At 35.7% G+C, this 15,747-nt stretch overlaps 1 protein-coding gene across 2 annotated transcripts in view; it reads left to right on the plus strand.

Annotated features, from left to right (window-relative positions):
* Nucleotides 1-15,147, plus strand: part of sn (fascin domain-containing protein singed) — a 44,059-nt gene extending 28,912 nt beyond the window's left edge. Inside the window, exons 3-12 of one of the 2 annotated variants that reach the window (XR_016315938.1) lie at nt 1,037-1,145; nt 4,801-4,948; nt 6,143-6,328; nt 7,005-7,233; nt 10,047-10,203; nt 10,938-11,099; nt 11,542-11,669; nt 12,398-12,462; nt 12,977-13,171; nt 13,213-15,147. Coding sequence is in view for 1 of the 2 variants with exons in the window: in XM_089697939.1 (XP_089554065.1) it covers nt 1,037-1,145; nt 4,801-4,948; nt 6,143-6,328; nt 7,005-7,233; nt 10,047-10,203; nt 10,938-11,099; nt 11,542-11,669; nt 12,398-12,462; nt 12,977-13,117 (1,325 nt within the window). In the remaining variant the exon portion in view is untranslated. Of the gene's footprint in view, nt 1-1,036; nt 1,146-4,800; nt 4,949-6,142; nt 6,329-7,004; nt 7,234-10,046; nt 10,204-10,937; nt 11,100-11,541; nt 11,670-12,397; nt 12,463-12,976 lie in introns of both variants that reach the window. The other variant, XM_089697939.1, reaches the window with a different exon arrangement.
* Nucleotides 15,148-15,747: the final 600 nt, after the last annotated feature.

Genomic DNA, 15,747 nt, shown 5'->3' on the forward strand with positions numbered 1-15,747 from the left:
ACATATAAAATTTGGAATGTATAGGGGACAGAAAAAAGGGCAAGAAAAATCCAAAGTTGAAAACAAATAAATTTCTGATATTCAATTGTGATTAGACCACGTAGTAGCTGTATTTATGTTTTCTATAATATAAATAGAATTTAAAATGCATTGCCAGACATGCCCAGACACATTTAAGAAACCGTTAATACTTAGGTTAATATTTAGGTTAGTTTATCCTTTAATTTTTATACATTACTAGCGGTCCGCCCCGGCTTCGCCCGTGGTACATATGAAAAATAGATGTTGGCCGATTCTCAGACTTACCCGATATGCACAGAAAATTTCATGAGAATCGGTCCACCCGTTTCGGAGGAGTATGCAGACTAACATTGTGACACGAGAATTTTATATACATATAAGATTTTTCCGTATTTTTTCATGCCATATTCAATAGTTTATCCCAAAGTGAGTACTTTGGGATAGATAGTCATAAGTATGAATATACTTTACTGAGTTATACCAATCTTGTACGCATTTGAATGTCAAGCAACAAACTTATGTGTGACAAATAACAATTATAGGTAAATGGAAAAGCGAGATTCCCACGCGAAAGTAATGTTGGTAATGTTCAGTTCACAATGGTGGGAAACGAACATATTTGCGTACAATCGCACAGCTTACAATGTCTTGATATTTTCACTGACGCCTATATGTAGAGTTATGAAAATATGTATGAAGTTTGAAATGGTATTCTTCAAGGGAGTAGGAGAAAAATTCATAAAGTATCATATATACTTGAAGCTTAGTCCGCTATTCTGTCAGATTTTTTTTGTAAACACACTGTCTATGCATGTGTTCCAAAAATCGAAGTTAATTTGTATAAATAGGTTTAGGATACCAAGAATTAGGAACTAATTACACTAAAATTTAATGCTCTAAGCACTAAAAGATTAAATTAACCAGAATTCGCCGCATACCTACTCATAGATCTCCTGGTTACCTTACTCTTACAAATATTTACGAACATACCAAATAAATAATAACTCTTCCTCAGGTATGATCTACCTCCGTTCCCACCTGGACAAGTACCTGGCTGTGGATTCGTTCGGAAACGTGACCTGCGAGTCGGAGGAGAAGGAGGCTGGCAGCAAGTTCCAAATCAGGTGAATATTTGATTAAAGAGATTAAATAAAACACATAACGCTGTTATTGTGATAACAGTTTAAGAAAATTAAAATCATTGTGTTACATAAATAATGTAAAAAATAAAATATCTAGGATATAGAATAACAACTTCATAATCAATCATACGTTTTTAAATTTTAATATCACTAGAAAAGTTTTCCACACAATTGTACAACTCCCTAAAGTTTAATCTATTCCTATTTTCTATAATATTCGTGAAAATCGGTCCCATATAACTAGTTATAGAATTTTCAATTTACAATATTGTAAGTACTGAACTCAGTTCACATACGCTGCCTTTTAAAAATAACTAAGGATTTACGAGTCATAAGAAAGTGCTTTCCTAAAATATCAATGACGGAATTAAGCAAATGAATGTAAAAAGTGTCGCCAAAATATACTCGTCGCGAATAAATCGTCCGACCCAGGATGCAGGGAATAAATCTCAGACATTGGAAGAATACTAATCGATGACGCACTTGTTTTACGAATTTCGCTTTGATGCTATAATTAAAAATATGTTTTTCTTTTACCCAATCAATGTAGGGAGGGTGAGGGTGAAGTTTACATGTTTTTCTGACCAATTAGGTATCTATGTTTGTATGACATGTTGAGTTTAATTACTAAGTAGGTATATAGGGATCCAACCGATCCAACTAATTTTCTGCAGCTGCTGACGATACGGCTTGACAAAGGATATAAAAATCGTTTGTCTAAACAAATACTGATTATAAAATTAAACTGCGATGTTATGTACTTAAAAAGGTAGCTTAAAAATGTAAGATTATTTTTGAAGATCTTAAGCGTTTTCTTAAAGGCTTCCCTGAATAACAAGTGCAAGCAAACGATGATTTCAAAAAACTCAAAATTTAACATTTTTAAATTCAAATAGACATCTTTTGCAGTGTGTTAATTATTCGATAAGGCATTAGTTCATCTCAATTCTCAATACTTAGAAATAAACAATGTTTACAAACACACCACGCAACGTTAATACAACAATCGCATACAATACAAGACAATTCGATTGTCCTCAAGTACAAGTGCAGACAAACATACAAACATAAACTTTGCTTTGTGCTTACTTATCGACCCATTTGACGCACTTCCGCTGACTCACTTGAGTGACTTGAGTCAGGTGTTCCCGAAATTGTTAAATAAATACTTTGTATTGTCTTCTTAACTGTACCTTCTTACATCGTGCCTACTTGCTTACTTATAAGTAATTTAAATATACTTATAAATTGGTTTAATATTTAATGTGAATCAGAATTCATGGGATATTAAAGGTTTCAACGGTGTAGTATAAAAAATAGGAAATATGACAATAATGTTCTGAAAATGTTGATAATTGATATGACTTATTATCAACTACGTACATTGTGTTGCACTGCATCAAGAAACATTCCATATGTATATTAGAAGACAATTCTAACACAAATTATAGATGCAAAGAAACACAAGTCCTTTTGAAAACAGGTCAACGATCTAAATATAATGCAAATGACAAGGGTTGGACAGAATTTGAATGTGCGTGGCGAAGGGATGCCCTTATGTGTTGATTAGGAATGCTCACAATGAAGGGGGTGTTTTGTGCGTTTGGTATTTCAATGTACATATTTTTTTGAGCATATACATCCACCTACTATCTAATACCATCGTTTACGTTACGTTTACCTACCACGTTTTTGTATATATGTTTTATTTGAGGTTATGAAATAATGATATTTTTATTTTATTATTTTTATACAAGACAGTTTAATATTTGTAATGGCTGTAGTTTATTTTATTTACCATAGAATGCCTCGGCGTATATTTCAGTAACTTTTTGTTGATGATGTGTGTTTTATTAATTTTACATCTGACAAAGTTCATCCAATTTTTAATTGTAATAACAACTTAAAAGTTAGACTTCACAGTCAAAATCATTTCCAATATCTATTAGAATTCTGACCACGATGCCGGTCTCCATAGAGACTGTGCATATGGGAAGGAAAATATAGTCTACGTACAAGCATGCTCTCTATTCTATCGCTGTTATATTAATCATAATAGTATTTAGTAATAAGAGGTTACAGTCCGATGGGACGAAAGACGGCGAGAGACAGGTTTTCTTGCTCTCTGGGGGTGTTACTACCGCCTACTTCCTGACTATAAGTTGCAGTAATGTAGACAGGAATATACTAGAAATTAAAGCGTCATTATCGAGGTTTTTGTTGAGGCTTCTAGTTTTATTTTGAATCAGTGGTAGTTTTCAATGTTTAAAAATGCTATTCACAAGGAACCAGTTTATGTGAATATAAAGCCCTGAGTTTGAGATTACAACTAGAGGCAGTATTTTGTGTAGTTTTTGGTAAATATTATTTTAGAAATCTCTAAAAGCTTTGACTATATAATGTTCTATTAAATTGAAATCTGGGGACGATCACTACCGGTTCAGTGCCCCGCGGATGAGACAGTGCCGATCGATGCCGCGGTTCGTTAAGCGTGTAGTCTTTGCTCTGGCGCTAACTTATCTGGCTGTATAGAAAGAAAACACTATTTACTTAGGTACTGATATTTGACATAAGTGCAAAAAGATCAGTTCAATCAAGTACAGGGATCATTTACTTCCCTATTAGTGCATTTTCAAAATTGGATCATTCATTGAGAAATAGACAAATTTTATATAATTTATTTGAAATAGAAGTAACGGCAGGACCACAGAAACATAAGAAGGAGAACATTGACAGAGGGTTACTTTTCCTTTGCCATCGTTAAATATGGATTTTAAAATTCCCCGCCATTATTCACACACCTATTTTCAGAGACTGTATTTATCATTTTTTACATTTCTTTTTGCTTGCCATCTCGCATTTTGCCCTTTTCCATACCATTTATGAATCCGGCTTCACGTTTGCCGTCTGTAGGATTATAATGCTAAAGTACTGTTGACGTTTAAGCAGACGCCACAAAGTGTAATGAGCAAAAGGAAAGGAAACAACCCCTTTCAGAGAGCAGCTCTGACGTGTGTGAGGTGTAATTAATCACTTTGAAGCAAGATAGTTTTCTGATGATGACAGCATATCTATGCTGTCATGCATCTGCAAACGTGCATATAAAAGATGTTCGCTAAAGTGACATTTCTAGTTAATAAGAATTAGGTCACGTTTCCAGGGAATGCAGTTTAATGTAGTGTTTAGTGCTCGGTCTAGATTCAGAGACAGTTTCGTACGTCGTAGCTCGTAATTAGCTTTTATGCGCTTGATGTGGGCTTCCAGCTGTGGTCTGTAATAGTGCTATTATATTTAACTAACATGTCTAAAGGTTATCATGTAAAAAGTTTTCATTTTGTGGTATTTATGTTTTGGCGACACAACATATTCATATCTGTTCAAATTAATGCAAAACGAAATCTAGTGCCTTGCCTTGAACATTTTAAAATTTGTTATTACTACAAATTTACCGGACCACTTTAAATCTCTCTCTGCAATACATTTTTGGTACAGCGCAATAAATTTCTTTGTGCGCTGTACTTTAAATGTTACTTGAATTTGTTTGTTTATTTCTGAATTACAATAATCTCACTTTTATAAGCTACGTGTTTGAGTTCTAAAGTATAAAGCCAAAAATACAAGCTTCCTTCGTCCACAGCGTATCGGACGATAGCTCCGGGCGCTGGGCGCTCCGCAACGTGGAGCGGGGCTACTTCCTCGGCTCTAGCCAGGACAAGCTCACCTGCACCGCCAAGGTGCCGGGAGACGCGGAGCTCTGGCACGTGCACTTGGCTGCCAGGCCACAGGTCAGTAATCAGTATCAGTTAAACGTGGGGTTGCAGAAATAGTTTGGTAATTCCTGAATCCGTGTTCCGGGTCCCCCGATGAGTACAATATGGGGGTCTTCAAGCGTAGAGTGAACAGGTCTAGGGAAGCGCGTTCCACATCAGGCGAGATTGTGGTCAAGCGCTTCCCTATTCCCAATAAAAACGTTTGTAAAACTAAGTTTATAAAAAAAAAATAAAAAAAAATTGACTGTATTTTCACCATTTTCTTAGAAGTTGTAACGTCCAGTTAGCTGACCAAAAAAAAGTCACGGCGAAATTCTCACAATGCACGATGCAATGCACTATTGTATGAGTTCAAGCATTGTTTAAGAAATTATGTCGTTGACCTGCACTACATAAAACCTTCAGATATTTATTGATATTAGTTTTGCATAAAATATAATGATGACGATCGTTGAACTTGTTGGTATGATGATACGTTATCATCGTCTCGATAGATTTGTGAATTTATCTCACTGCTGATATTTTATCTCGATTGTACTATCGAGTCATGAGGGAAATCCTATCACGAAAAGAAATGTAAAAAAACAATTCCAAAATACCATCTTTGTTCATTGTGTTTTACATACAAGGCATATAAATGTTGGGGAATATGAATCATGCGTTTTTATAAGTTGTTATTATTTTTTTATGTCTGCGTTTTTACAAAATTTCCTTATAATAACATCATATGTGTCAGCTGTTTATATTTATATCACCAGATGTCGCAGTCGTCAATGTACCAATTTTAATTTTAGTTTTTATGGACCTAAATCATATTTTATTTAATCGTAGGGAAAAGGTAAATTTCAGAGATTGAGCCATAATTCGCTACATTACTTTATAAAATGCCATTTACATACAGTAAACAACTAGAATTACAATCACGCTCATATAATATGTTCGAAACAAATTCTGCCTAAGTGTGAATTGGGCAGAGTTTTCAAATAAGTGAAATTATACGATATACGATAGGTCGATAGACTCTGAACATTACTGCCTTGATTTAAAGTGCGTATGATATGAAATTAAAACGAACGAGGTAAAATGACGAACTTCTAATAAACGATTGTGATTGTGTGACAGAACGAGCAGCAAGTGGTCAGTGTGGGCCCGGCTAATGAAATTTCTGTTTTTTTTTTCTTTACCATTGATAAATACATGTGTATCCAGGTGAACCTCCGGTCCATCGGCCGCAAGCGATTCGCGCACTTGTCGGAGAGTTTGGACGAGATCCACGTGGACGCGAACGTGCCGTGGGGCGAGGACACGCTGTTCACGCTCGAGTTCCGCGCGGACGAGGGCGGCAAGTACGCGCTGCACACTTGCAACAACAAGTACTTGAGCGCTGCGGGCAAGGTGAGTGGGGTGAAAAGATTTTGGTTATGGGGTTTGATATGATAAAATTTGTTTTAACTTGAGAGATAAAAATTGGTCCTTTTCGTTGAGTTTCTAATGCATTTTTTTTCTATTTGAACTATTTTTAGTCTATTTGAACTTTTTTAGAAAATAATAATAGTAGTATCCTAATTGTTATTAGTATTAATTATTATACATACAACTGGTGCTGTAGGCATTTCAATTTAACGAAACGATAATGTGTAAACTGGCAGTACTGGCAATGTTGTTATTCACACTAAAATTATTCTATGCTGTCGGTATGTAAAATAATGCTGGTACCGTCAGTAACATGCGCTCTATCCGTGCCGTCAGTAATATCAGTACGGCTAATATTGTGTACTACACGTGCCGTCAGTACTGCCAGTACGGCCAATATCATGTGTACACGTGCCGTCAGTATTGCCAGTACGGTTGGTAACAGCCCGTATACCATCGTACTGCGAGTATTATCGGTACCTTGTGAACTATTAGTATTGTCAGTACGGCCAGTACTTTCCGTACTGTCAATACCATCAGTACTATCGGTACAGCAGTACTGTCGGTAACCCGTGCTGTCGGTACAGCAGTCGCGTACGGTCGGTACAGCAGTACTGTCGGTACAGCAGTACGGTCGGTAAAACAGTCCCTCCCGTAGCTGCTGGACACGTGCACGGCCGAGTGCCTGTTCAGCGCGGAGTACCACGCGGGCGCGCTGGCGCTGCGCGACGCGGCCGGCGCCTACCTCGCGCCCATCGGCTCCAAGGCGGTGCTCAAGACGCGCTCCACGGCCGTCACCAGGGACGAGCTGTTCTCGCTGGAGGACAGTCTGCCGCAAGCCGCGTTTGTGGCTGCCTTGAATGATAAATATGTGTCGGTTAAGCAGGGTGAGTTAACACACACACAAACATAAACATACAGATACGCATATACACAAATTTATGAACACGCAGAGTGCAGAGTGCACACAAACACATGTATAAAGATAAGACACGAAGATAAACACAGATTTAAATAATCATTTTTAAACAATCAAATAAATGTATACGCACACACACACTCATGAAAATAGGCAATACACACACACTCGTCAAAGATTAAAAAAAAATAATCAACGTTCATGATTGTTTCAATGACAAATTTCACACATAACGCAATTTTCCATAAAGCAAGAATTGCAAAATAATCGTGCACACTAGATCGTGATTTATTAGTACATTTTAAATCCGAGCTTTAATTTTACGACTCTAAATATAAAATAACCTTTAATTTTAGATTCCGATACTAAATAACCCATCTTTCTTTAAAATACTATTATATACAAACAAACAAATACGACAGATTGCTGTTATTCCAAACCACAATTACTCCGAGCACGCTCAGGTAATTGCATTGTGATAGCTGCGCGGGCGCACTAATCATTGGGTGCATTTCCTCCCTTGTACCGAGCTCAAGAGATGCGTGTGAATGCATCTATTTTATTTGTTTTTGTAAACACTAGAGAATTCGCAGAAACGTGTAACGTTGTGATTGTTGGATAAAAGGTCCGAGATAAATATGAGTGGTTTTAAAGATTGGCATTGGAAAAACGTGAATTGTATCAATATTAATAAAAATAGATTTGATGCTATAACTGAAAGTACCAAAATAAACAGCTATATCTGAAATGAGACGCAACAAACAGACAAATAAATTGACTCTAAAAAATCATTAATTTTTTTGTTACTGTTAGAAAGTTCTTTTATAGAAATAAAATAAAGTCCAAAAGTCTTAGATTGCTATTCAAAAGACAATCAATGTCTACTTATCTTTAAAAGTGGTATCAATAACGATTTAACAGTTCCATATAAGTACAACTACATCGGAAATGACTCAGCCGTGATGAGATGCAGCGCCACGTACACATCTTCCGTTCGACCATTGTCTATTTAGACTGACTCGACATATTCTTATTGTGTTTAAACGAATTAATAGCTTTTTGCCGTGAGAAATGTATGGAAGAATAAATTAGGTATTCAAAGCAGTACTTTGTGATATGAGTAAAGATAAATTATACAATTGATTATGTTTTTTGATTAAATAAATTTGCAGCACTAGATAATATCGCTGCTTATACATTTTTTCTTCAAATATCGAATGAGGTATCTTATGTCTATCAAATAATAATTCCTAGTTATATTTCGTTATAAATAGTAGCATTAATTTCAAAGATATACATAATATGTATTACAAAAAGATATTACATTACAGTCCTTAATAAAATTGGCGCCCTAATGTTATTAGCCAAGTAATCTAAACTTCGATTGCATTAATTTTACTTCCAATAGTTACTTTACCACTAGCTGTTCCATAAATATGTAATGTATTAAAATTTCATATTTTCCACACTGCTGCCCCCATTATATCTAATTAGCAATTACGAATTGTTAGTGAAAATACTGAGTAGTCAGTCATATGGTCTGGTGCAGGCATCCGAAGAGAGACGGGAGAAAGCGGACACAATAGAGGTGTTTTTGCGAGATGGGAACGGAATGCAACATTGTGATGTGTCTACATACATGTGCTTATATTGAAAAATATAATAGGCTAGTAAGTGGGTGGGTTTAGTAGACCTAAATCCAAAAGCCTGATCAGTTAGATGGACTTGAGTTTCTTGCCGATTCTTCTCCATAGATACTGCTTTCCGAATCGGTGGTAAATGTTAAAAATACTATGTAATGACGATTCGAAAGTGCTACTAAATAGTAGTCTAATTGAATAAATGAATGTTTGAGTTTGAGTTTGACTAGAATTGAAAGATATTATAGGTCTATCGTAGATGTGCTAATATTGATGATTGGTTAAAAATATTGGCTGAAACTTTACCTCTAGTTATAGATGTGCTAAGATTTAAAGAAAATATAGGTTAATAAGTGGGTGAGGTTTACGATAGGTTAGAAAGTAATCTGTTAGGTATGCTAAAACTTTAAGATAACATTTGTAACATTCCTAATTTCTGTCCTATTTTATTTCACATCTTCAACTGTATTAAAACCTTATTGTGTTGTGTTGTGTTGTGTTTGTGCAACATTTCTCATGTGAACGTCAAGTAGACGGCATAATTGGTAGCGAGCGACGCTCCAGTGATCGTCTAACAGACACCATTATCGAGTCTCACAGCCGCTGAGCGTAACTGTGTCTCGGTTTACACACTAACTATAAGTAGATAAACTTTATTAGATTTCGTTTTTTTTGTCAATTTCGCTTAGGTAGTTTTGTCATTTGTGAACGTACTTATTCGTACGTAGTTATTTTTAGGTTATAAATGTATGAAGTACGTCGTAATATTTACTTACTACTTAATTACTTTTGTAAAGTTAGCTATCAATATGTAAATGTTTCTATTCTCTATATATCTCGTACTCATAAATACAAGTGTTTAATTATATTTGTTTTACTGTTAAAAACAACTGCGTCCTACAAGAACACACTCTAGGTCCATCACTATATCCAACCTACATAACTGACACTAGCACATTTAAAAAAATAAATCTATTCAGTGATAAAATCTAAAACAAAAACAATTAAATATACACATAGGGGTGCTACAAGGACACACTCTAGGTCCACCACTATACCTAACCTACACAAATGACTCCACTAACCCTAGCACATTTTTATAAATTCATCCATAAACAAAAACAACTATCTACCCTTCCAGGTGTAGACGTGACAGCGAACCAGGACGAGATATCGTCCCACGAGACGTTCCAGCTGGAGTTCGACTGGGCCACGCGACGTTGGTACATCCGCACTATGCAGGATAGATACTGGACGTTGGAAACTGGTGGCGGGATACAGGCGTCCGGGGATAATAAGTTAGTGATTTTGTTTTATGTTCAGTGTAGTTCGAGAATTTTGAACTTGATTGTGGTTATTCGTGAAATAAATTGTAAATCAGAAGATATAGTTAGGCAAAGTGTATTTCGTTTTGATATGAAGAAGAGGAAGTAATAAGAAGACTTTGAATAGTGTAGTGGAACAATTGAAGATATTGTTATTACAAATATCCGTGTATTTCTAAAATTTGAATTATTGTTGCCCTGTAGAAAAATGTCATCGTAATGATACCTAACAATGATGTAAATGATGATTAAGATTTTAACAGTAACTTAACATTTAACGAAGATATTTTTTGCAGTAGTAATGATAATAAAGTTAACAAAGATATCCATTGTGTTTAAACAATTGAGTTAACGATGATATTAATTCTAGTGATAATAATGATGTTAAGGATAACCCCAGTGAATATAATAGTAATAGCGATGTTAAACCTAATAATAATATTTGACGACGCGGTTGGCGCAGTGGTAAAGTAACTGCCTACTGAGCCGACGGTCCCGGGTTCGATCCCCGGTCACGGTAAATATTTGTGTGATGAACTCAATTATTTGTTCTTGGGTCTGGGTGTTATCTATATAATTATTTATTAAATATTATATTTATCGTCGCCTAATACCCACAACACAAGCCTTATTTGAGCTTACAGTGGGACTAGGTCGATTTGTGTAATAATGTCCTATAATATTTATTTATTTATTGTATTATTTAGATCCTCGAACGCCCTCTTCGAGCTAGAATGGCAAGGCGGCGGATCGGTATCGTTCCGCGCGAACAACGGCAAGTACGTGCTGACCAAGCGCTCGGGCCATCTGTACGCGAGCGCCGATACACCGGACGATAACTGCAAATATTACTTCTATCTCATTAACCGGTGGGTTTTTGGAATATATTTCTTGTTTGTTGGGAACATTTTGTTTTACTGTAGTTGTCTAGCTATAATGACTTGTTAAATTTGTCTTGATTTGGCGCTAAATTCGTTTCAATTACTGTTGTTAGGTCTAGCTCTTGTTGTAGTAGTACCATGTCTTATGTAGTGTGGAAAAATGATAGCGTCTATACACTTTTAAAGATATAATGTTAACCTAAAGGAGCTTTTAAATGTTTATTAGCAGATTTTTTGAAAAGTCATTTTCTTTATGACCATTATTACCATTTCTTAAAATAATTCTTTTACATTTGATTCTCACTTGAATTCGTATTTCAAAGTGTAATGTTATCGTGTGTGTATCTTATGTTTCTTTCGCATTTATAATATTAGTACGGATATAATATTCCTTTCACCTGGTATTATAATCACTTTTTCCCTTATTCAGACCGATCCTGGTGTTGAAGTGCGAGCAAGGGTTCGTGGGGCCGAAGGGCGTGCGGCTCGAGTGCAACAAGGCGCACTACGAGACCATACAGGTGGTGCGGGGCCCTAGAGGAGCTGTGTACTTCAAAGGTAATGTAGCTTTCACTTAGTCGTACTCAAAGTCTAAAATCATACTAACACATGCCTAAACTGATGCTCCAATTCATGCTTCTCAATTTAATAAACTACAGTCTACAATATATTATTACTAGCGGTCCGCCCCGGCTTTCGCCCGTGGTACCTACATGTTTAAACTATCCTATCTATCAAGTTCGAACTGCACATGGTGTGCGAATTTTATTATAATCGGTTAAGTGGTTTAGGAGTCCATTGAGGACAAACATTGTGACACGAGATTTATGTATATTAAGATGTACACGCTACTGTGAATTAAACAACATTGTACTACTAGGTTATATTTTTATTACTCATAACACAAATCGTTAAACTAAGATTCTATATAGAACATCATGCTAAGGGTAGTAATTAAATAAAAAAAAAACATTCTAATATAAGCACTAAACAGTGCTCCTAATAATTTATTACATTGTAATTTTATAAAAGTTGCAGTGATTCTTATATGGAACTAGCGGTCCGCCCCGGCTTCGCCCGTGGTACATGTTTTCTCTACATAAGAACCATCCTTGTACTTCAAGGAATATAATAAAAAAAGAATTATCGAAATCGGTTCAGCCGTTCTCGAGTTATGCGCTTACCAACACATTTTGCGATTCATTTTTATATATAAGATTGAGGTCGCTTTTAATAATTGTTATTTAAAAAATAAATTTAATAAGGTATATTTATATTGTTTGCAGGTTCGAACGGCAAGTACTGGCACGCGGATAGCGAAGGCGTCACCTGCGATGCTGACAGTCCACAGGTACGTGGTTTTGTATGGAGTCATTTTACTATATGAAATATAGGATGGTTAGTGTATGGTATTCATTTTTGATGATGTCTATATGTAAAATTTTGTTTGGTCTTGAAAATTTTGGTTATTCCTTAATTTAAATATCTTTAAGTAGCTGTGCCCTGCGGTTTACCCGCATTGCTCCGCTCCTGTCGGTCTTAACGTGATGATATATCCCTTCCTCGACAAATGGGCTATCTAACACCGAAATAATTTTTCAAATCGGACCAGTAGTTCTTGAGATTAGCGCGTTCAAACAAACTCTTCACCTTTATAATATTAGTATAGATACGTAAATTTATAATCGAATTTACCAATAAACAATAAAACTTTCATTCATTTCTTATTCATGCATAATATATTGGTCTCTTTTTGATTTAAATCAGAAAAATATCATTGCATTCAACAACAACCTAAATGTTTATTAAATAAATATTTTCTATAAATAAATGCCAACTGTACTTAATTTATTTATTTCCCCCAGGGCTTCCACCTGGAGCTCCGCGAGCCCACTCGGCTGGCGATCCGTTCCGCAGACGAAGGACGTTACCTCGCCGCGGCCAAGAACGGGAACTTCCGTCTCGCTGATACTGCGCTCAGCAGCGCCACGCATTGGGAGTACTAGACGTGCAGACATACAGTGCAGTACAGTACAGTACAGATGGACATGTAGTGTAGTGTAATACAGTACATACACGTACAGTATACACGGATATGTAGTGTAGTGTAGTACAGTACAGTACATGCAGATACACTACAACATTACACACTGCAGTGGCAAGCGCTGTATTGCAGTATAGTGCATATAAATGTTTTTGTAGTACAGTGTAATACAGTTCACTACACACATACACAGTACGGTACATATAGAAATGTGGTGCAGTACAGTACGCGTGTGCTGTATATTATATACACAAAATTTAATGCACTGGGCAATTCGCTGCAATGCATCAACAAACTACACTACACTGCAGTACACTAACAATAGACTGTGCTTCACTATAGTACGCTAATCAACAATACATGCACTGTAGACTACAACACACTATGGTAATACAGTACATTTGCAACAGTACACTGCAATTATACAGTACAATACATTAAACACTTACACTACACCACTAAAACATTTGAAATACTGTAATACACTAAACTGCAGTGCATGTAACTGTCAAACACAAAAATACATTCAACAAAGTAACTCATTACTTTACAGTGAAGTGCACTACAATACAGTACACTACACTACAGTACACTACACTACAGTTCACTAATACACTGGGGATAGCGGGACGTGCGATAGGAAATAGTGAATATACGCTCGCTATGGAAATGTCGCGGAATTTACAAGCTGTTTTACAATTTGTTTGTAAAGAAATTGTCAACTAATGAACTTGTAATAGGCTTACAATGTAATTAAATCAATACAAACACTCGATTGAAAATGTATTCATAGTTGGTAATTTCCTCTATTTCCAGTGTAACTAACAATTTCAAATTTATCCGTGTAAAACTGTACCCCCTATGTTTTATAATATTCATGTAATAAATAAATGTAACTTAACGTCGGTTACTGCCAATAATTGTAAAAACGAGAGAATGTCCTCTTGACATGTTAAATATAAGACGTACTGCAAAACGAGAGGCTGGAATCAATCGCGTTGAATGTCAAATGGATCCGCAACTAACACAATACTCTTCCATAGCTATTTATAATCTAAATTATTTAATTTTATATTTAAATTAGGCGAGGAACTTAATTTTATTGTTTACGATGATTTTATCGGGCGCGCGTTGACAGATAACGCATTTCTTGCAAACGCCATTTCGCGCCTCACGGCGACAAGATGGCGGCCGAACGACCCCAACGGCTGATTTTGAAAAGAATCCGCCGCCTCTGGTATCATATAAAATAATATAAAAACAGGAATGTCGGCAATACTTGGCGCATTGTCGTGTCACATTTCAATAAAAAAAAAAAAAATGTTAACTGAACGCGCGCCGACACGCATTTAGTATGGTTAAGGTGTTTATCGCAGAGTTGCGAATGTGATCGTATGGAAATATCGCTTTTAATCATAGAATATATTTATCGCTAGATCTGCCGTCACGATCGCTTACGAATTATTGTTTTATGTTCTGTGACGTGTCTTCGAATCGCTTGCATAATTTATTTTTTGTGGATTTATCGGGATCGTGTATTCGCAAGTATTTATTGGATGTCGTAGCGTCTAGTCGATGTCGGAATGTGGAGGGTCAGCGAGCTGAGGGCCGACTGAACTCGATCGCTGCACTTCACTTAAGTTACACTTAAGAGTTAAGTCCTCTTCTCAAGCAGACGCGTGTCTCATATCGCTCTTTGCACCGCCGAGTCCGGCTCGTAACTAAGCTAGTTAAGTTAATGTAAGTAACATCGGTATAGGATTAAGCTAAGCCGCTCCCGTGTGGATGTCCATTCCAAAAATTTACATTTTTTATCGATTTTTTACGATTTTTACACGTTTTTAACTGGTGCGTGACGAGTTATTCCGTAAGTGTTAAGGAGGTTCGATTGAGTGTAATATTGCAATGTGAAATACGCTGATCCTACATTTTGAATATTTGTACGATAATGTCTTTGTAAACTATTAATGAATAAATTATAATCATATTGTACATGGTGTTTTATTTTCCCACTTTCAATGCCCTAAGATATAAAATATACCAAATAATTAGATAGATAATCACATTTAACATAACTATAAGTATTAGAAACGAGAGTAAAATAATACATGTATTCTTAAACACTTCAACTCTACACTACCTATGAAGCTATGTTTTCTTTGTCATTATACGAATAAAACAACGTAAAACATTATTTTTTTTTATAAAAAAGCAGGCAAAACAACTGAATCGCCCGATAGCGAGCGATCACCCCCGCCCATGATATGATCTTTCACAATAATCAAAAACAATTACATATCCAATTTAGACACAAAACCTGCTGACAGACAGTTTCAGGTCTTGCTGATAAATCTATTGAGACTTAATTATTATTATTAACATTATAAAGATTAAATTGTATTTTTGTACAAAATACTTAAACTCCTACTAGACCGATTTCAATTTTGTATTGCTATAAAAAAAGCCATAAAAGTATATTAAACATACGTTATACAGGTATATTAATAGAAATTTTTTGGGATCTCTAGAAATCCAGATTAAACCAAAACACGGTAAAAAAATGGCTTTAAAATATTTTTATACCATATGCAC

Source organism: Colias philodice, chromosome 8 (assembly GCF_061535455.1).
Source record: "Colias philodice isolate Cphi_HAF_F1 chromosome 8, ilColPhil1 Martin Lab GWU primary, whole genome shotgun sequence".
Taxonomy (NCBI): Eukaryota; Metazoa; Arthropoda; class Insecta; order Lepidoptera; family Pieridae; genus Colias; species Colias philodice.